Source organism: Hesperophylax consimilis, chromosome 19 (assembly GCF_061612785.1).
Source record: "Hesperophylax consimilis isolate HC1 chromosome 19, BYU_Hcon_1.0, whole genome shotgun sequence".
Lineage (NCBI taxonomy): Eukaryota > Metazoa > Arthropoda > Insecta > Trichoptera > Limnephilidae > Hesperophylax > Hesperophylax consimilis.
This window is the reverse complement of record NC_142854.1, coordinates 6,299,943-6,323,165: the sequence shown is the minus strand read 5'-3', so window position 1 is coordinate 6,323,165 and position 23,223 is coordinate 6,299,943. Positions and strand designations below refer to the sequence as shown.

Below are 23,223 nucleotides of genomic sequence, written 5' to 3'. Positions count from 1 at the left end.
TGATTTTGAGTGATTGTGACAAATAAAATATTATTGCCAGATTTTAAATTTGTAAAGGTAGGAACTGATAAATAAACCACTCATGAATTTATTGATATTTTGTGTCCAAAGCGTCTGATTGAAATCTTTTCTCCATAACTTGAATACGTTTAATATTTCACCTTGGACTGTTTATCTTTTGTAGATTTATAATGGAAAAAGTACTGATGGCTATTATGATTAGGCCGCTCGAACGTGTCAATAATGACAATGAATGTAAAATGCGCGACATAAAAATTGACGAATTAACTAAAGAAATCATGTTTGTGCATCCATCAATTATAAACTGCCAATATGATATATCCATATATCTATGTAAAATCGTATTGTTCGATTTCGTATTCGTTATTATTTCAAAATCGTATACGTGTGTACCTGGTGAAACCGTTACGAAATGCAACGCAAACATTAATTTTAATAAAAGATGAAATGAGTATTAGCTCGCTATATATGATGATATTTACTTCGGGTGGCTAGTTACTGTATTTATTTTGCTGCCTAACTAGATAATAGTAAACCAATGGTCAACCATCTTGAATCTGCTGTCATCTCGTACACGTCACCTCTTGCCGACTAAAGTGTCTTGTTTTATATGATTTTAGTGTTTTTATTTCATTAAAAGCGAGTGAAATTCTCAGAAATGGTAATTTTCTATATTCTTGTCTTATATTAAATCCACATTTTATTATTTTACTCTTATTTTGGTTGTCTGACATCCTCGCACAATTTGAAATGTTTTGTTGTCATTTCACTAATTCTACGAAAAAATTGTTAAAACATCTTTTTTTATATACTTCAGGTGCTCATAGCTGCTACAGTGTGCACCAAATCCGGGGCAGGTAAAGAAATATTTTCCCTACTAACATAGTTACACATATTATTTGAAATGTCAACATGAGCCAACTGAGACAACTGATTACATCTGTATGGGCATCGTGCACACTGCACAAATCATTTATAACGGCCTTTTATGGTTTCCAGTTGCACAGGGCTTTGTTATTGATCTACTTTACTCCCATCTGTGACAGTTCTGTTATAAGTTGACAGGTTTGGCGATAACCCAATGTGCCAGTTGATGTATGTAGAAGTAAGTCCGGGTTTAGTGACCAGCTCGGAATGGCCGGGCACTTCCTAATATTCCTCTTCCCCTCCCCACTCACTTTAGCCTTATAACATAGATCGGGGTAAGCCATACTCCCACAGATACTGATGGCAGAATGGTACTTATTGGGAAGACAGTTAGCACATGCCGGTTCGCAATAACTGTTCTACAATAGTTTTGAAAACCAACAAGGTTCAACTGTTTTTAGTATATTTGAGGATGTTTTGTCATGATTGCATGAATGGGAGGGCTTTAATTGTTTAATAGTTTGTGAAATTTCTACACAGTTAGTTGGGTCTAGTGTGAGAATATTATCTATTTCACTGGTAGACTGATTGATTATGTCGGCAAGAGCATTTTCATCGGTTGATGCCTTATTTAAAATTTGTGATGCTAGTTTTTTGCCGATATTTATTTATTTAGACGCCGTAAAAGGCTTTTACAATATACATGATTTATGTTTACAGTGGTTCACAGGAGCGAAACAGTATTATGTTAAACAGAATAATTACTGAGAAATTATGTTGAAAATTAAACAAAAATAACATCTGGTATACATAGGTACATTAGCATTTTTATTTTCAATCCATACAGTAGTTTAGTATTGAGGTTATTGTTACCTTCAATATTGAATTTGGTTGAATTTGCTGAGAACAGAGTTAGCTCTATTGAATCAGGGCTGTCAGCATCTCATAACAATTTTGGGAAAAAATATAGTTTTAATTAAGTATATAAAATTATTAGATAACACACTTCTGTCTGATATCTGATGTAAGTGCATTGTTTAGGTTCTGTGATAACTTATGAATAGAATGGTTTTATGCCTAATAACATTGATAATTACGACAGAGGTATGTTATTATAGCCTTCTTATAGCTATATTCCGTGCAGTTGAACACATCTACTACTTCTGAGAAAGCATTGCCAACTGCATGCAATCTAGGTATAAGGGAGTTTCTAAATGACGCAGTCCTGATATTGTTATTAAAATTAAAAAGAATTTTGGATCGAGTGGTTCTAGTGGGTATATGGAAGGTAATTAGGCTTAATATATCAGGGCTGTCTATAATACCATTGACAATTTTAAAAATAAAAGTCAAATCGGAAATAAGTCTTCTATCTGAGAGTTTAAGTAAGTTTAATTCTTTCATCAAGTGATTGTAATTTATTGATTCTATAGGTAGACCGAGTTTATAGTTAATGTATCTTAGGAATTTATGCTGAATTTTTTCAATAGAATCGGAGTGGATTTTAAAGTAAGGACACCAAATAGGAGAATTATATTCGATTTGACTTCGAACAAGTGAGGAATATAAGATTTTTAGTGTTGAAATATTTTTAAAGTCTCTGCCATTTCGGAGAATGAAGCCGAGCATTTTTAATCCTTTGTTGGTGACTGTTTCTACATGTGAAAGAAAGTTAAATTTTGAATCGAAAATAATGCCGAGATCGTTAATTTCACTTACAGAGGCGAGAGAAACATTGTTAATTTTGTATAGATAGTTAAGGGGTTGTTTTGTTCTGAAAAATCTTATAATGTGGCATTTACTAATATTGAGATAAAGTTTGTTAGTTTTGCACCAATCTTGAAGTTTATTTAAATTTATTTGAATGTGAATACAGTCATTTATTGTTTTTATAATTTTAAATAGTTTAAGGTCATCGGCAAAAAGTAGCACTTCAACATTTTTATCAAATACAGTAACAATATCGTTTATGAAAAGGAGAAACAGTATTGGGCCTAAATGTGACCCTTGGGGTACACCGCTAGTAGCTATGAATTTGTGTGAAAGGTTAGAATTATTTTTTACTTGAAGATTTCTATTTGTTAAGTAGCTATTTATCCATTCCAATAGTTTACCCTCAATTCCGATTTGACTAAGTTTATTGAGAAGAATTTTGTGGTTAACTTTGTCAAACGCTTTTACAAAGTCTGTATATATTGAGTCGACTTGGGTTTTGTTTTCGAGTGAACGTGCTATAAAATTTTCATATAAGGAGAGATTTGTCAGTGTGGATCTGCCTGGCATAAATCCATGTTGATTAGTTACAATGATGTTGTTAATATGTATGGAGATTTTATCGAGGATAAGTTTTTCAAACAGTTTGGGGATAGTTGAGAGCATGCAAATGGGTCGGTAATTAGTGACATCATGAATATCGCCTTTTTTAAATACAGGTGTTAGATAGCAATTTTTCCATAGGTCGGGGAAGCAGCCAGAATTTAATGATTGGTTAAATATATGAAATTACAAAAGTATTAGTTTATGTGATTGGTCACAATGTCTGGATGGTCGTTTGGAGAGATGTCCTGGTCGTTGATGTTTAATTTATTGAGTGGTTGTGCAGGGTGATCGGTATTAGATATTTCTTTGATAATATGCCAGATTTTTGTTATTATTACTGGCTCTGTACAGTTTTTCTTTGTAGTAGTTTTCTTTTATGGTTTTAACGAGATTACTACGTGTCCGGATTATTGAGTAGGTTTTTGTGCGACTTGTTCCGTTTTTTAATACAAAAAATTGGGCCATCTGTGATCCATCGTTTCAGTTTTTTATTTTTGAATTATTCAAACGGGATTCTTCGGTGACATCCTCAATATGTTGCAAGAGGATATTAGAAAAGGTATTAAAAGTGACGTCTACATCATTGTACTTTAGAGTGGAGTGCCAATTTTCTAATATTTTAGAAGATAATTTCTCGAAATTAACTTTTTTCATTTTTATATTATTACGTGACTTTCCGGTAGTGGGTTTATTGTGCATAAGGCTAATTGCTACTGAGAAGTGATCTGTTATGGTTGATTGATACAAAATCCCCTGGGCATTTTTTTTTGTACTTAAAAATATTTGATCAATACATGAATTTGTCGTATCCGTTACTCTAGTAGGAGCATTAATATGAGAAACAAGTCTGTGTTGAGTCATAAGATTTTTATAATCGAGTGTTTGTGTTGCCATAGGCTTAAGTAAATCTATGTTAATATCAACAATTACCACTAGCTCTTCATTTGATGTATAGTTAAGTAAGGCCAAGTCTAAGGATTTAAGGAAGGATGAAATAGTTTGGATGGTTTTTTATTTGAAGGCAGTTGGTATGTTCAATGGATAATAGATAATTACTCCATCTAACTGTGTCTTATTATTTTGTGTATTGAATACCGTAAATCCTGCAAATTTTTTATGAGTGTAATTTGATTTAATCCAACATTCAGTTAAAATTATTACGTCAAAAATATTATTCAAACCGGCAAGTGTTACAAGTAGATTATTATAGTTCCTATCAATAATACGAATATTAGATGAAAATATTTTTATCTTTATAGGGTTTTAGAACTTTTATGCATTTCGAGGGATCGTTGGTTTCAGGAGTAATTATGTGTCCAAGGTTTTCTATTTGTAGATTAATATCAATCATTTCTCTTGACTGAAATTTAAACATATTTTTGTTTACTCTTTGGATTACAATGCTCTAAAAAAAAAAACGAATAATTAAGTGCAAGATAATGGTACTTACTACAAGATAATGGTACTTACTACAAGATATGGTACTTACCACAAGATAATGGTACTTACCACAAGATAATGGTACTTACTACAAGATAATGGTACTTGCATTTCTAAATTAGGACAGTCACCGGTGACCTATCGGCAATCTCAGTTGTAAAAAACTAATTTTAACCAGTGTCGATCGGCAGTTGACTCATTAATACAATATTTTGATAGTCGTTTGGATTTTTTCATTGCAGCGCTGCTGTCCCGCCAGTTTGTGGAGATGACGAAGGTGCGCATCGAGGGTCTGCTGGCCGCTTTTCCCAAGCTGATGACCGCTGGAAAACAGCACACCTTCGTGGAGACTGATTCCGTCAGGTATGAATGTACTCTTGTGTAATCCAATATATTTACATTGGAAACATTAAAACATAACTGGAAGTGATACAATATAATATATATGATGCTTGACAAAAAACCTTTGTAAAATTATTACAAAAAATTTGCTGAAGGTTTTTTTTTTCAATACTTTAGAAGTTGTGTATTGCTATTTTTATTTGAAAAAACATTAGGTCTCTAAGGATATTTTTCTCTTAATGTGACAAATTCGTGCACTGTGTACAAAAATACAACATTTCATTAATTCAAAAAGAAATTACTTGTAAAAGAACTTTTCTTAAGGTTAAACATTATAATCTACACGTTCATAGGTGGCGTTAATTTGATTATTTGATTAAAATACATTTTTTGCAAGTTATGCTTTAAGATTATTAGAGGAATTATTTGTTTGCCCCCGTACACACGCATTATGAATATGAATAAGTAATTTTGTCCGTATAAAAACTCAATTCTTCAAACAAATAATTTGTCTTAATATTTGAAAGCTTTACTTGCAAAACGTATTTTAAGTGAAATTATTAAAATAGCGCCATCTATGAATGAGTAGATTATGAATTCTTTTAATTTTACTGTAACTTGTTTTTCTGCAAAATGATAATATTTTTGTAAATTATACCACATAATTATTTTGAACTCTTCAGGCCTCTGCCATATTTTGACAGTATTTCCACTTTGCAATAAAATCCAAATAAATGGAATATTTCTGAATGTATCCAAAAATTAAAAGCTGTGTTTGAAAGGTGATGAAATACGCTTTCAAATTTTATTATTATAAATAAACATATATTTTTAAAATTTAAAAATTTTCAAATCAACCATAAAAAATAAATTAAAATAGCTCACCTTACGTTACTTGTAACTAAAATTACTGACAACAAAAAAATATATCATAATACACGAATTTTATTACACAAATGTATTACAAAAGTTACTGTCAACTCGCCTTTTTAGTCGTTCCGTATGAAAATAATTAATAAATGTTTTTTTTTAAATTACATTCGCGACCTTTCATTTCATAAAAGGACACATTAAAATTTTTCTGTGATAATTTTTTAGATTTAAATATAAAGCTTGGTATTTTCTCTTTCTAACATTGTTTAAATCATATTTCTGACTACAGTAAGGAAAATGTAACAATTTCTGAGAGACCATATGAGTAGTTCCCAAAATGCAGACAAATTACACTGAAGGGTTAAATATATTTATATATCTGTCTTATTTATGTTCCCCAGGCGAGCTACATATATTTAGAAAATTATTTTTCTCTCTCTAATGTTGTAAAAAAATATATAATAAAGAAATATGAAAATACTCTTGGGTTTTTTTACAATTTCCTTTACGCGTAATAATTGATCCTCATTATGAGAGAGTATGTATTATGGAATTGAAAAAACGAATAATTTTTCACTTCACAAATATGAAATTTCATAGTTAAAATGAATATATTTGTGCTTGATAAAACGAGAATCTAGAATAATATTATTTGCTTCTCAAGGGGAATAAAAAATATTTGAATACTTCATTATGAATAAAACCGGGGTAAGTGTGGTGAACAAGTGGCGAATCCACGGTGGATTTGTCGGTGTATTAAGGGTTGAAGGGTGCGGAAGTCAGTTCGGAAGCCGGATATTTCATCAAATAGTTACCTATGTAACCTATTTACTTTATATCACTTTTTGGAGGTGTGTTGAATTGTCATTTTGATGACATACCCGGTCACCGCGGAGGTCCAAAGCAATTTCAACCGGAAATATTTCTAAATAAATCGTTAATCGGCCAGATCATTTAAAGTAGCTTGATGACGAAATCTCAAAATACCCCAAAAAGGTTCATTTAAGCAGGATGACTATTTGTAGTAGAAATATTTAAAAGTTTTATTATGTATTAACCAGTTGGTTGTTTGGTTGTGCAGGTACGTGTATCAGCCATTGGACAAGCTGTACATGCTTCTCATCACCACAAAGGCCAGCAACATCCTTGAGGACTTGGAGACGCTCCGTCTCTTCAGCCGAGTGGTGAGTCCTGCCATTTCTAGTTGAATCCAACTCATAATCATATATATTACGTGGGGTTGACGCGGTTTATTAACATGAAATTGTTGCCTTTGTTAAATACTGCTGCGATCATGGAAATTTCCTCAAATTCATTCAGGTGACCGGCAGCCGGTAGTCGTCATTCTAGCTAATTCCCCACATCTCATATTGAGGCAACTGGCTTCTTGAACTCGGAGCAGTGTCCTCATTTGCACGGCTTCTAGTATATTGATCTCCACTTTAATAATGGATCAAGTTACACCAAATTAACCCCTCACGCTGGGACTCAATCATTCAATAATATAATTTTTGTCATAAAAGACAATAGCAACACTAATGTTGTTTTACTTGCAAAAAGGATTGAGTTTATGAGATCCACTGTACATATGTAACTGTTAAGATTTAAACAGATGGACACACTGATGTTCTTCTTTTGCGAATTTGAATTTTTATATGTATATTTTTGACTGTTAACACGGGCCAAGTATTGGAGTTACACCAGTTGTTGGATTTGCATATTGTCTTGCAAATCCAACTTTGGGCAAATTGTTTTTAGGCTCTCCTGAACAATTTGCCCAAATGTATATATGCAGTTTGATATGCAGGTTTGTTAGGCTGAAGAAAGCTGTAAGCTTTCTAAGGAGTATAAATAGATTCAAGTGAAGGTGGCGTAAGTCTGGGTATTACCGCATCCACTGTAGCAGACTGTAGCGTACTCCGTGTTGATTGCTGTGTAATGTTTAGATCCCGGAGTACTGCACCACACTGAGCGAGACGGAGGTGTTGGACCAGGCCTTTAATCTGATCTTCGCCTTTGACGAGATTGTGGCACTCGGCTACAGGGAGAGCGTCAATCTAGCTCAGGTAAATATATATCACGATCAAATATAATACTTTTATTATCCTTACCTAACCCCCAGAACTTTGATATTTCAAATTAGAGCAAAATGTTTTTTTACACCAAAAATTTATAAAAAAATCGAGAAATCGGACACAAACTCGGCCAAGTGCATAAATTTAATCATTATCGCACAATGCTTATTCTAATGTTGTTTGTTGACACATTTGAATACAAAAGTGGGAAGTTTTTTGCTTCCCCTGTAAAATTTCGTAAAACTCACATAGGAAGTTCAAACATGATATGATGTATATTGATAACTAATTGATTTTTACATTTGATTTCATAGATTCGTACCTTCGTTGAGATGGATTCCCACGAAGAGAAAGTATACCAGGCAGTTAGGCAGGTAAGATTCAAAGTGTTTAACGTATTTAACATTTAATATGCTAGTCTGCTAAGTGGACATCAATAATGGCAGCATAATATACTGTGCCAGTGGAAGATGCAAGGTGTCTCTCGACCCATCGCCTTGTACCCTGCGTCGTAGTGGGAGGGATATACATATTCATATATCTGTGACTCGTGGACACACTGATCCCTAGATCTCTCTTCCACCTGGTTGGCTTATGGTGTACAATGCTGGGATCACATTATTCAATTCTACCTACAAAACCCTTCTTGAGTGATGCTAATTATTTATGTACTAAACAGTGCTGCATAAAATAATGCCAGTTTCTACACATCGGTGCGCCCCTATATACATAGCACTGTTTATTAACTCTTTGGTGCTCCGTTGCCCACATTCATTTGACAATTTGACACTTAACCCTTGAGACGTTGTTGATTTGCACGGATCGAACCTTCTACAAGCTTCCATTTTTTCAAAGACAATAACAAGCACTATTTCGTTCTCTTTCTGACATAAAAGAAATAATTAATTTTTAGATGAGAGGAAGAGAGATATATGCATTTTAATAATGTGCGGTCGTTCTGGGACAAATATGGTCTTAGGAGAGTATAATGCGCGCACGGCATTTGGGACTGTTTGGGTCTTAGAAGGTCCCAAGGGTTAAGCTAACCTTAACTAACCTATCATAACCTTGCAATACAAAATGTGAGTTACTAGTCGATTCATAAGCAGAGCCCAAATAAACATCTCCGTGATAGATTTATGTATTATTATATGGGGGCGCGTCGTTGGGTAGATACTTCATAAAATAATATTGTGAATGTACACCAAATAAACAGCTCCGTGACAGATTTATGTATTATTATATGGGGGCGCGTCATTGGGTAGATACTTCCTAAAATAATATTGTGAATGTACAACAAATAAACAGCTCCGTGATAGATATATGTATTATTATATGGGGGCAAGTCGATGGGTAGATACTTCCTAAAATAATATTGTGAATGTACAACAAATAAACAGCTCCGTGATAGATTTATGTATTATTATATGGGGGCGCGTCGATGGGTAGATACTTCCTAAAATTATATTGTGAATGTACAACAAAAAATGGGCAAATCGTAGTGCTTGTTTGTTGGCAGATGAAGATTGATGTTTTTTGCATAGAGCAAGTTATATATGAAAAATATTCTGACTTGTGAAGCTGTGAAGTTTTGCCTGTACCCTTAAGGGACTTCAGGGGATTCTTGGTACAGGAATTTAGAGTTGGCTCCCATATGTTTGTTATTCAGACCCAGGAGCGGGAAGCCAAGAACAAGATGCGGGAGAAGGCCAAGGAGCTGCAGAGGGAACGCCTGGAGAACGCTAAGAAGGGAGGAACCCCCACAAGTCAGTTCTGTTCTCTTTGTCTTTGATACACATTAACACAGAGTCCAATATACACCTTGGTATAGATTTTTCTAAAATGTTTGTTCTTGTGGAAATTCATTGAGCGCTTATCTCACATTCCACAACGATGCAAACCATTTATTACACAACTGCTATAGTTAGTTTTAAAAACATAAGTTCAAACTTTGGCCAATAGACTTGTCATTGGAACTAATTAATCTTGATACCGTTTACTTTTCTGGCCTTTTTATTTCACTTCTTCCGCATTGGCAAATGGCATCGGGTCAAATCCACATGTGCTTGCTATAAGCTAAAGGTTTGTTTTTATGAATGTGATTATTCCAGATTCCTCTACGGCAATCTCCAGCTCCATGAACAACTTTGGCGACCTCCAGTCCCACATCTGCGAGATCCGCGTCAACACCAACTACAACCCCCAGCCGACTGTCACCAGAGAGTAAGTCTCAACCCAATATTTAACTAACATTCCTAATCTCTGTCTTGCTCCTCTCTTAACTCTATTCCCCTATCTTAACAGATAGAGTTGAGTCTGTTGAGTTGTTGTCTCTACCTTGCTAGTACTAATAACATTCTTTACTTTATTATTATCTTCTACTGGCTCCTCTCTTAACCCTATTCCCCTATCTTAACGGATAGAGTTGAGTCTGTTGAGTTGTTGTCTCTACCTTGCTAGTACTAATAACATTCTTTACTTTATTATTATCTTCTACTGGCTCCTCTCTTAACCCTATTCCCCTATCTTAACGGATAGAGTTGAGTCTGTTGAGTTGTTGTCTCTACCTTGCTAGTACTAATAACATTCTTTACTTTATTATTATCTTCTACTGGCTCCTCTCTTAACCCTATTCCCCTATCTTAACGGATAGAGTTGAGTCTGTTGAGTTGTTGTCTCTACCTTGCTAGTACTAATAACATTCTTTACTTTATTATTATCTTCTACTGGCTCCTCTCTTAACTCTATTCCCCTATCTTAACGGATAGAGTTGAGTCTGTTGAGTTGTTGTCTCTACCTTGCTAGTACTAATAACATTCTTTACTTTATTATTATCTTCTACTGGCTCCTCTCTTAACCCTATTCCCCTATCTTAACGGATAGAGTTCAGTCTGTTGAGTTGTTGTCTCTACCTTGCTAGTACTACTAACATTCTTTACTTTATTATTATCTTCTACTGGCTCCTCTCTTAACCCTATTCCCCTATCTTAACGGATAGAGTTGAGTCTGTTGAGTTGTTGTCTCTACCTTGCTAGTACTAATAACATTCTTTACTTTATTATTATCTTCTACTGGCTCCTCTCTTAACCCTATTCCCCTATCTTAACGGATAGAGTTGAGTCTGTTGAGTTGTTGTCTCTACCTTGCTAGTACTAATAACATTCTTTACTTTATTATTATCTTCTACTGGCTCCTCTCTTAACCCTATTCCCCTATCTTAACGGATAGAGTTGAGTCTGTTGAGTTGTTGTCTCTACCTTGCTAGTACTAATAACATTCTTTACTTTATTATTATCTTCTACTGGCTCCTCTCTTAACCCTATTCCCCTATCTTAACGGAACACAAACTTAAGGAGGAAATCTGGTGTAACCCTTTGGCACCAGTGCACAGCCGGGAACAAACTAAACTTGTGCCCGACATTTTAACATTTGCCACGTGAAAACAAGTATTTATTTTACTGCTCGTTCTTGTGCTCAACTCGGCTGTAGAATAATTTGCCGCCTTATTTTCTCTTTCCTGCAACACATTCACCTCTTTCTTACTTTGAAAAGATGCGTGAAGTTCATCATTATCTTTTTCCCTTGTCCTATTCAAATCGGAGACCCATTGCTTCGATTAGGTGTATGCAGATGTTGCTGTCATGCACTACTTTAATGGTAGGTTCAGCTTGCCTGGAGTAACCCACCGAACGACCTGCCTCTGGAATACCCATCTGTATTCTATGCAGAAATCAATCTTCTAGTATTCAAGTCATCTTCCACTCTAGAAGAATAGCCAGAATGTAGGAGAAATAAACTTGACTGCGCTAATGTTGGAATGGCTAATGTTTAGGAAATCCCGCAACGCCATGAAGCTGGGCTCCAAGAATCGTGACGTAGACAGCTTCGTGGATCAGCTGAAGAGCGAGGGCGAGACGGTGCAGGCAGGCGGCCTTCAGGGGGCCCGCGGGGACTCCACTACCAGCGCCCCCGTGCGTGCTGAGAACACGCAAGAGTAAGTACTTACTGCATACATAATTTTCTTAAACTGAAATATATTGGTTCAAGAAAACATTTATCAAAAAGAAAGTGCATTATCTCGCATTCGAAAGATCGGAAAAAGCTTTTACCTTTTGTTGGTCTGCACGGAGCAAGTTCATCCCAAAGCTCTGTAGAAGATCTGTGAAGGTCACTTTTCAAACACGAAATTGCGGCAGTTAGAAATATTTTAAGTAGGGGTTGTCGCGGATTTTATAATTAACAATATAATAAGCTATACAAATGTAAAAAAAAACCTTATAGAGGCGGCGTATTGAAAAAAGTAACAATTGATAAATGTCTTATATTTCTTTCTAGCAAAACAACTAAATCACGCAACAAATTACGACAACGCTTTTGCCACAAAATAAACAATCTTCGCTGGTTTTGCATACGTTTTTAAAAGCTTGCACAACAAGTTTACGACAAGTTGGTTTGGTTAAGTTCATCTCTATATCTTGTGATGCGATGCTTTTCAGGCATGCTATTGGCCAAAAAATGAACAAATTACATAATGGGATTTTAGCGGTAATTTTGTGCTTTATTTTATATTGTAGGGAAATTGCATTTATATCTGTGCTTTCGAAGCGAGGTATTGGAATTCGGTGAAGAGTTGTATTATGAAATTACTATTGGTGGTGTTATTTTTAGATTGAAATTGGGCATGAGAGGGCTAATCTATTGTTATTATATTATATCTATGACCTGAAGTGAATAAAACAAATTGTAATTTATGTGGATGGATAATAGTTTATAATGTACTAGCACATATTGTGGAGTGTATTCAATTCAAGTATAAATTGTTTGTAAAGCTTGAAAACTTTTTTTTACTTTCAGTGTGCATTTGAAATTGGAGGACAAACTTTCCGTTAGAATCGGCCGCGATGGAGGGATACAAAACTTTGAACTCACAGGTACTGTAATTGTCAAATGTCCAACTTGTGGAGAGTCATTACTTCACTTGTGGATTAATTACAATTTGTTCCAAACTTGCTGTTATTCGGTTTTGCCATACTAATGAAAAGTTAAATTAACCCAACTGAACCGGTTAGGATTTCGCTATGGACATCTATGTATTAGAAAATATTGAAAACAAGTTAATTTGGCTAATTTTCAAACCTAACCCTAAAATATGTGCGGCAGGTATAGCATAAAGAAGTGTCTTCCATATAAAATGTTCTATTTAGTCAAATATCCAAATAACTCACTAAACTATTAACTTAAAACTTAAACTATTGTAAATATAAGCCAAATATTTGGATCCCGCCAACACCCACGAGATATTTCTTGTGGAGGGCCAAAACCCCAACACTAATGCTCAAGACCACCATTCAGAATGGATAATTTGCTTTAGCCATGTTTGGTATCCAGATCTGAATAACCAGGTAATTCCCCACCCTCCTCTTCCCCTCTTCAGAACTTTCAGCCTCACAACATACCCCGATTGGGGATTTGACCTCAATGGGGTGGTACTTGTGCGGTATTCACACAAATGAATAAAATACCACGTGTTTCTTTAATCCAGGTCTACTAACCTTGCGTATATCGGATGAGCAGTTTGGACGCATTCGGGTACACATTAACAACGATGATACCAGGGGAATTCAGCTCCAGGTGAGTTTCTTTTCCATGTCTTTTTATGGCTCAAAAGGCACCGTATCTGGTGAAGTTGGTTGTAGCGCACACTCTTTCTTCCAGGTTGGTGTCGGCGATAACGCATTTACCAAACATTTTAGCTGATTTAGCGATCCAACACAGGATATAATGCGCACAATAGTGTCACTAACATCGTTCAACCATAGTACTGCAAATCCTGCCTGTGTTTCACCCTGTGTACACACCAAATGCGTAACTTTCATTGCGTCCACTGCCTTGATAGTATGTGAAATTTGCTCTATACATACTTCCATTTGTTTTTTTATCTATGGCTTCAACACTGGCGGCGGATTGTTTGTTGCAATGCACAGGATGTTGTCCTTTTTCTACTAGTATTACAATGGGAGATACTCTGAAGAACAAGCGTCATTGATCCCTTCGACACCGGTGCGGAAAATACACCAAACGCTCGCTCAACATATACACCGTTAACTTTTATCACATAAGAACGGATCGTTTCTACGTGTCGTCCTTGAGATCGACAGCTCGGCTGTGGAACGATTTAGTGTCCTCTGTGTTTCCTCCGTCCTGCAACATGGGTCTCTTCAAGAACCATGTTCTCTCCTTCCTCTCCTCAAAAAGACCCTTCAGACAGCATCCCCAAATAACACATAGACCCTGTGTGGGGTTAATGTAAACAACCTGAGGTTTGTTGTTTCAGATAAAGCAAAAGATGAATAATATAAGTGGGGTATGTGTTAGATGGTGTATGAATGTAAATGAAGACAGAGTTGTTTGGCGGTCCGTAAGAGTATCAAATCCCACCGTGGGAATTGGAGCCGTGATGATGATTTTGAATTTATCGTTTGTTTGTTTGCTGTAGACGCATCCGAATGTGGACAAGGAGCTGTTCCGCAGCTCGGGCTGTGTGGGGCTCAAGAACCCCGCCAAGCCATTTCCGCTGCACACCGACGTGGGCGTGCTGAAGTGGAGGTACCAGACCACCGCCGATAACGCCATTCCTCTCAACGGTCAGTACACATCCTTACATCATTCAATATTATCTGCTTTTCTCTACCTCTAAACTGATTAAAGTAAAATTTTCAACCTTGTAAAAAAACACCATTCAGAATCAAACATTTGGATGGTATTGATCTGGACAACGTTTACTTTCAACAAGACGGCGCTACGTGCCACACAAGCAACGAAACCATTGATCTTTTACGATTGAATATCAAAATAACACCTCTTATTGGAAAACCCTTATAGGTGTATTAAAACACGCGTATTTGAATATAAAGTTGTGCCAAAATTTCAAAGCAATCGGTGAAGAACTTTTGGAGAGAAAACATTTACATTTGTTTTTATACAGATAGATTATTATGTTAAGGTTGTTGATAGCCCAGTGGGTAGCACATTCCTTGGATAAACTAGTTGGATATTCATTACTCTCATCAGGTGCGACTGAACAGAAGAAGTAATGGTTTGTTTATTTTATTTTTCAGTGAACTGCTGGCCCTCGGAGAATGGGTCCGGGGGCTGCGATGTGAATATAGAATACGAGTTGGACCACGCCCATCTCGTGCTGCAAGACCTGACCATCCTCATTCCTCTGCCGTGAGTATCTACATACTTGTGTCGCACTAAAAGCCTGTTGTGTTATATGTTTTTATAGGGTAGGTATCTTTGTCTGCATTTGAAAGTTCAGTTCAGTTTCCTCAAAACAATGTAAACACAAGGGAAATTATATATTTTGTGTTTTTGGAATAACTTAATGAGTAAAACCTCAAGTTGTAATATTTAATTATTGAAGACAATTTGTTACAGAGAAATCAGAAAAAGATTCGGTCGCATTCCTAGATGCTGTTACTGTTTCAATCAGCGCCCTTGAGGTGATTTTTCACAAAAGCGACGTTATACAAATCATCCAAATATTATTATAATTATTGTCTTCACTGATTAAATATTACAATTTGAGGTTTTACTCATTAACTTATTACAAAAATACTAAATATTCATCCTACATAAAGTCAATAGATGTTGCACATTCAAATAAAAATCTAGACACTATCTAGATTGCAAATAAAAATGTGCATTAAGGGGGTATTTGCAAAAACCGAAATAATATTTCGGGGCGGAGAGGAATGAAGTAAGTTGGAACGGGGAACACGCGGCGACATGCGGGTCAACTCAGTGCGAAGTCAGAGCAGCGATGAAATTCACTAGATGGTACCCATGAGTAAGGTTTGAACATGAAACGCTTAATAATGAGATTAATGAGTGTCTTTCAAATAAAGTTTATTAAGTTGAGTATGCATTTTTTAGGTAAATTTTGATAGAAGAATTGCAGAAGGAGCTCATGATTTTATGAGATTTAGATGAGATTAACAGATTTCTATCAAACTTGTTTGATAAATTATCGATACTATCAACTACACTGCTAGACGGTATGCAGTACCTTATGACTCGTAACCGACGTGTTCTTCATTGACAGATGTCAAAACAATACGGTATTTATATACGGTATCATAATTATATCTGAATATATTGGCAAGATAAATAAAATATCGGTCATTTTCAATATTTATTATTATTTTTTGCAAAAAAGTTACATAAAACAAATAATTATGTAATGTAAAAAGCATAAGATTCATTTTTTATATAAAGGCCATAATTTATTATTTTATCAGTTAGGAATAGTAAAAATAATTTACATAATAATTTACTAGATGTCATTACAAAACAAATCAATAATATAATTGGATGATGATCTGGCGTGTAAATAACACAGACCATCAAGGAATATTTTATTTCCCTATGAAAAAAAAATTGATTGATCAATGAATTCACTCTGCAGGGAGAAAATAACTTAAGCCAGCCACCAAAATACATATGAACAGAAAAGACTCACCAGAGAATCCCACTTGCAATAAGTTTTGCTCCTTGATCTTCAATTCGGTGGCAGACGGCAGATAAGCAAAAAATATATTTTAATTCACACTATGAGATTATAAGATCAAGCTCTCAAGAGAGTAGAATTATTAATGAAGAATTAGCACATTGCAATAATACGTACTGCCGTGATTTGTGACATTTACTGTCAAAAAATATTTCAAACATAGAGGTCTTCAATAGACCTCTTTTGACAAATGATACAAACTGGATGAATCCAACTGATCAATGCAAAAAGGTGACTGTAATTCGTTATCACACCTGCAGAACAAAATCCATCCAAAAATGACCAGAGATGTCTCTTTTGTCCACTATATATGTTAAAAATTAATTAATTCATATATTATGTTTATATTTTTAAAAATCAATTCACATTAATTTTAAATTAAGTTTTAAATCGACTGCTTCTCCAATAATCGTTCCCAATCAGCACGGATTCAGATAGAAACACTTTAAGTAACTTAATCATTTATGAAAATTATGTAACTGATTCCCTTATCCACAAGCATCGGGTGGATTCGATATACACTGATTTTTCCAAAGCTTTTGATATAGTTAGGAGACATATTCTTGTGTATAAACTAAGTCTTTTGGGCATTAAAGGAACCTTATTGATCTGGATCAACAGTTATCTTAGTAAAATAAAGCTTTGTGTTAAAATAAATTCTGTAGAATCTTACATCTTTGAATCCATATGTGAAGTTTCCCAAAGATCTCACCTCGGACCAACTCTGTTTTTATTATTTATAAATGACATTGTTGGTGTATTTAAAGATGTACAAATTCTGCTCTTCGCTGATGATTTGAAAATATATAGAATGATACGTACTATAGAGGATTGCCATATTTTGCAATCTAATTTGGATAAATTGTAAATTGTATCATTGGTGTGTGATCAACTAATTATTTCTTAATATTCAAAAGTGCCAAGTTATTCGTTTTCGTAAAATCCAAAGTCATGTTACTTATGAATACTCTTAAAGTAATGTACTATTGACATCAGTCGCTCAAATCAGCGACTTAGGGGTTATATTTGATGAAAAGTTAACATTTACTCTGCATGTAAATGATATAACAAAGAAAGCTATAAAAATGCTTGGTTTCATATGCAGAACAGCGAGTGGTTTCAAGTCACTTGAATGTTTGAAAACATTGTACACTTCTTTAGTAAGAAACCAGGTAGAGTATAATTCGCCTATTTGATCCCCATTGTATAAAACGCTTTCTGACAATATAGAAAGGGTACAGCACATATTTTTAAGATTTATTAACTTTAAACTGAATATTCCAATTCAATTCCATTCCAATTTTGCTTTTTTGCATTTTTTGCATTTTTTCTTCCCAGAACTTGTCATCTCGAAGTATACGCTCAACTTTTAGAGGGAAGTGTGAGCCAGTCCAAACGGCAAAAACGCAATGACTTTTCTTACTAATGTGTAATTGGCCCTGCACCTGGAAATACCAATCGTGATTTTGGTTTATCATCCCCATCCCTGTTAACATCACCGGCAATTTGAGCTAAAGTAGCCTCCTCTTTGGCGGTTTCTGCCATCGTCTTAACCTTAGTACGGTCCCACCATTCACACGCCCTTTCATGTGAATTGCTGTACTGTCTGTTACTCATACAAGGGATCCCTGCTACTGCCGTTAGTTTTTTTCGGTTAGAATAGCCAGATCCAATACTTATAATTCCAGAAACTATTGAATCAGTAACATTCATATCATCTTTCACGTCTTCGCAGGTAAAAATACTAAATTTGTTCGTGCACATATTACAAATAAATGTCAATACTGAATTAAATCCTGATTGCTTCTCTTCAACTATCTCCAAGTTAGATAATGTACACTTACAAAGAGAGTTGTGCTGCGAAATTTTGTTTAATTGATTTAAAAAAAATGTATATCTACTATTCTTCTTCCTTCCAGAATAACAGGTTTCTTCTTTTCCTGTGTAAATAAAACTTTTACTTTATTTACGTCAATTGAAAATAATATGTATTTGAAATTCTTTTTACGACTTCAATACGTTCAGAAAAAAATTATATGTTTAAAACAGTTACTACTTTTTCAGAATTTTTCTCAGGTGACATCGGTTCTTCCGACATCGAATTATTGATATTTTCAGTATTTTCCTGATGAAATAAAAACAATATTAGAAAAATTATGTTCATTCACTTTTCAATTAATTTTTTGCATTAGACGAGTGTATAAATTACTTGTTGTAATATAGGTAGAGATGGTATGTCGCTAAGTCTAGAAGCAAGCATTAATTGCACCTTTTTTCTGTGTTCTTTATTCTGCCTCTTGATTTTTTTCACCCTGCTTACTAGCGAATACCTGTTCTTCTTTTCTTTGTTGCCCATTCTAAACAATTAGTAACCTCTGGAAAAAAGATTTAAGGATTATATAGGTCGGTTTTTGTATTTATTTGTAGATGATGAACGTACCTACATGTTAGAAGTAACGACGCGCTCTGTCAAACTAATCATTTGATACGTTTAAAAAAAATCCGTGATGTCGAAACATATCAAAAAAGTTTAACTATCGTGTTAATCAAAAGCGATTTTATTAGTGACAGTGTTATCCACTAACTCTATTTTGATCTTGCCTAGTTAATCCAAAAAAGTTTATAACCTGTGTTTTTTTTTTCAAACTAACTACCACACCTATAAATCGACGGCATAATCTGGGTTATAAATTTGAGAATGTTGTCTATTTATTTGGGGATTCCGTATCAGTAATGAAACGAACTCTTCACAAACACTTGAATTATTGAAATATACGAGAATACCACTCATTAATAAAAAACTCATTTTATTTTACCATAATTTATTAGATAAATTATTGTTACAACTAATATAACTGTATAATTAGAAATTTATGTAAAAGCACAGTAGGGCGTGAATAAATAAAACTAGGAATACGATTCTAGTGAAGGGGCACTCTCTAATATTCTGTGCCGCTGGTAGTCAGCCAGCTGGCGAAGTGTTGCATAAAACGAGATTTATAGTAAAAAAGTCAACTTGGGCTAGAAATGATACATAATAACATAACGATTAGCCTTTAGTGTGATCTCTTTTCTCATGTGCCTACACATTTACGTATTTATTTTTTGTAAAATGAAACGTGCTCTCACGTCGAACTCACCTCGGTTACTGAAGATTAATAACTTGCGTTGTGATTTATATAATGCGGTGATACAAGGAACAATATCTTAGTATTAAAAAATTGTTTTTATTTATTTAAGCATTGTTTTAATACTTTTCAAAATAATTTTATTTTCTCATCGTTTAGACGACATTGACGTGGTGATAATGTATTTATTTAAAATTCTTCTGCATTTAGAATTAAAGGATATAATCGAACTTAAAGCTATTTTTAGAGGTTCTGTAAATATTTTTTTACGCAATTGTTTTAAACATTTTAAAGCGTTTTGTTTTCTCATTGTTTAGAAGAATAAATTATCTGTTCAAAACATAATATTATTTTCCTATAAACAATATGGAAATTTATAAAAAACTGCGTCAAAAACTGCAATTATGCTGCGCTTGCGGTAACATCCCCTTAAGAAATTGAAGATAAAGTTCGTAGTTTCTAGTTGACGTATGATAGGTTAGAATCTTTTACATATTTCATTTGAGACTCGCTAATATTGTCCTCTATGATTAAATATTACAAATTATATTTTACTGACATTTTGTTTGACACCTGTGATTATCACATTTTGTTTAATAAAAGTGAAAATAAAAATAAATTGCCACGGACGAGAATCGAACCCCGACCTGCTTGGAAGGCAACTATGCTGACCGATACACCAACTATTTTAAGTAAGATTTTAAGTAAGAAATATTATAGAAATATAAACTATTTCGTTTTGGGTAATTTAGTCAATGTGTTTGATATTCTAGCATGAGCTGCGTGCCCATAGTGAACGAGTGTGACGGCTCGTACACGCACCAGAAGGGAAGGAACATCCTGCAGTGGGTCGTGCCGCTGGTGGATGCTACGCAAAAGACAGGCACGCTGGAATTCACGTAAGTCCCATGTCGCTTGCAAACTCATTCTCCTGTCTATTATTCTCTCGTCCCACCCTTCACTGCCTCAGTTTATATATTGTACTGTCTTAAACATAAAAGTCCGCCTCTTATTTCTTCAGTCTGCTGCATTGTTTCCCGAATTCAATACATACATTTAATATGCATAATAATTATTATTATAAATGTTTTATTTTTTATTATCATTCTTTTTTTGTAACAAATAGAGATAATGATATCCTCACTGGGATCTCCCATGCTGAGGATTTGATTTACATATTATTAAAATTTTGTAATATGAATAATATGAAGTAATTATAAATAGATTTTGTAGTGTTTTTTCTGAAATAATTATAAATATATTATTTGGTCAGTATTTTCTGTGTTTTGTATCCAACTTTTTGTTTGAGATTTAAATGTAAAAATATTATTGCGAGTTTTGAATGAGAGTGGGATTCCTTTATTAGAGTTTAGTGCCATAATATAGAAAGCTTTTTTGGCCAAATATTGTATTTGTAGTTGCTGTTGTTGGATACGTTTGCCATCACAAAATTTGCAAAGCTTTTTCCATCTCGAATTTCATGGTCAACTGTATGCTTAGTTTGCAACTTCATTTCTATCAAGAACTTTTTAATCAGACTTCTTTTCAATAATTTCTAATTTAGTGTACCTTTATGATAGTATCTATTACCTTGAATTGTAGAAGTTTGAAAACACTGCCATCCGCATAAGCACCTGTCTTTATTGACTATTATCTGTATCACCATCTGTAGAGAGAATTAGAATAGCAGGGAAGCTTCGCCACTCATTCTCAACGAATATTATTATAATATGCTGGTCTGCTTCTGCAGGTGGACTATATTAATGTGTTAAGTAGTGACATCTTTCCGAGACTATTAAAACTATTAGAAAAATTAATTGCTCAATATTTAGTATGTAACAGAATCCTATATATGTACACCTACATATAATATAGATGATCCAGAAGCTTCAATTTTCCTAATAAATATAAATATATATAAATTGCAAACTATATACTTACCTATTGCATAATGTTATTCTATTTTCCTTATAATTAAGTGTAACTCGCTCACCAAGCACAAGAACCAGAGTCTTTTTTGGTGAGATTGCGATTATAAATAAAACTGTAATTAATATAACACCACTGTACCCACCTAAATAATACAATAATTAAAAAAAATATATATATATATAAATTAATTATTGTTTCAGTGCCGCATCATCAGTTCCCAACGACTTCTTCCCCTTGGCGGTGACCTTCTCTTCGGAGACTCCATACACCAACATTACCCCCGACACTGTGGCAGGACTCTCTGAAGCGGGGGTACCAGGGGACTCTGTCAAGTTCTCCATAGAAAAGATGTTTATTCCGGAAAAGTACGAGGTTGTCTAGACACGCATATCGCACTGTTTCAATCATTCAAGCTATCTTATGTTGAGTGTGTTTGAATTCGAGCTTTTTCTTGTATCTTATGTGGTGAGAATGCCTTCATGTGCACTGAGTTAAGTGACTAGAACGTTGAGGTGTTTTGCAGAAATTCAAATGTACTGTCATCAAATGGCCAACTAGGTCCGTTTTAGCTTTTGAACAAAATGTGATCGGCAGAAAAGCACAACTGTCACATAGTTTTACAATTTGATAGAAAGCAAACTTGAAATCGCCGTTTAATGTGGGCCTTTCAAACTTTTAAAATAATGGCAATGTTACATTTGAATTTCTGTAAAACAAACTAACATTAGATAAAGGCTGTTTACAATCAAATTTGACCTAAATGAGAATATCCATGTTTCTAATGCAACTTACTCCGATGGGTCACCTATCAATTTATCTACCAGGATTAGAAATAATTTTATACATTTCAATATAAAACAAATAATTCATTCACAATAAACCAGTTTTACTTTGATGTTATTTTGTCATTATAACAGGCAAATGTCTGTCCCTTTACTTTGGCGAGATTTGGGTTAAAGAGAAACTTGCCAAAATGAAATGTTACTTGATTCAGTCAAATGAAGTGCACATTAAGTGACTTATCAACATTGACAGGAGTTGATAACAAATAATATATTATATATCTTATGAGGGTCTCTTTCACGGTTAATAATGCCATATTACATATATTTGTAAACGTTTGTCCTTAAAGTATAAAGATTTCTCTTATTTTTACTACAAATTGAGTTTTGGCAATTTGGGTTTCTTTTCAAGAATTGTATTGTATTTTCAAGTATTTAGTTTAAACTCAATTCTTTATCAGTTCAATATGGAGGAAACATATTAATATTATATTATTATTTTAGAAATGATGAATTGAATTTCATGTAAAATATTACTGTACATTAAAATAAATAATTACAAGAACATACAAAAATGTTTTTATTCTATAAATATACATTTAATGTACATGCAATCAGCGGAGTCCTAAACTGTGGAGCAAACCTTACCAGATTTCAATAATGTCTAAAAATTGAATTTGGTAGCCATCTTTGGCCTGAACCCTCAAAACACTTGATTAACCTGCTGGACTCTTTGCAAAGGAGAGCGGTTTATCTAATTAACCCATTGACTTCAAACCCGCCGGCCTGGTGTATCATATCTCTATGTCGGAAAGGTAATGAAATACATTATCATTATTAGAAACTAGCTGACGTGTATCCGGCATTACTGG

At 34.2% G+C, this 23,223-nt stretch overlaps 1 protein-coding gene across 1 annotated transcript; it reads left to right on the top strand.

Moving 5' to 3' along the window:
- The first annotated feature begins 561 nt into the window (after window positions 1-561).
- On the top strand, window positions 562-22,911 carry deltaCOP (coatomer subunit delta). Its single transcript, XM_089642924.1, has 15 exons — window positions 562-682; window positions 839-878; window positions 4,890-5,010; window positions 6,944-7,046; window positions 7,809-7,928; window positions 8,252-8,311; window positions 9,607-9,703; window positions 10,049-10,160; window positions 11,770-11,931; window positions 12,792-12,868; window positions 13,480-13,568; window positions 14,434-14,581; window positions 15,056-15,167; window positions 20,411-20,536; window positions 21,770-22,911. Exons 1-15 carry the CDS (start codon window positions 680-682, stop codon window positions 21,948-21,950), a joined length of 1,551 nt encoding a protein of 516 aa, XP_089499050.1. The 5' UTR covers window positions 562-679; the 3' UTR covers window positions 21,951-22,911.
- The last annotated feature ends 312 nt before the right edge of the window (window positions 22,912-23,223 follow it).

Bases quoted from the DNA above. Each gene is read 5' to 3' on its own strand.
- deltaCOP (XM_089642924.1), top strand. The intron at 879-4,889 runs GTAAAGAAATAT...TTTTCATTGCAG, and splicing joins GTGCACCAAATCCGGGGCAG to CGCTGCTGTCCCGCCAGTTT. The intron at 5,011-6,943 runs GTATGAATGTAC...TTGGTTGTGCAG, and splicing joins GTGGAGACTGATTCCGTCAG to GTACGTGTATCAGCCATTGG.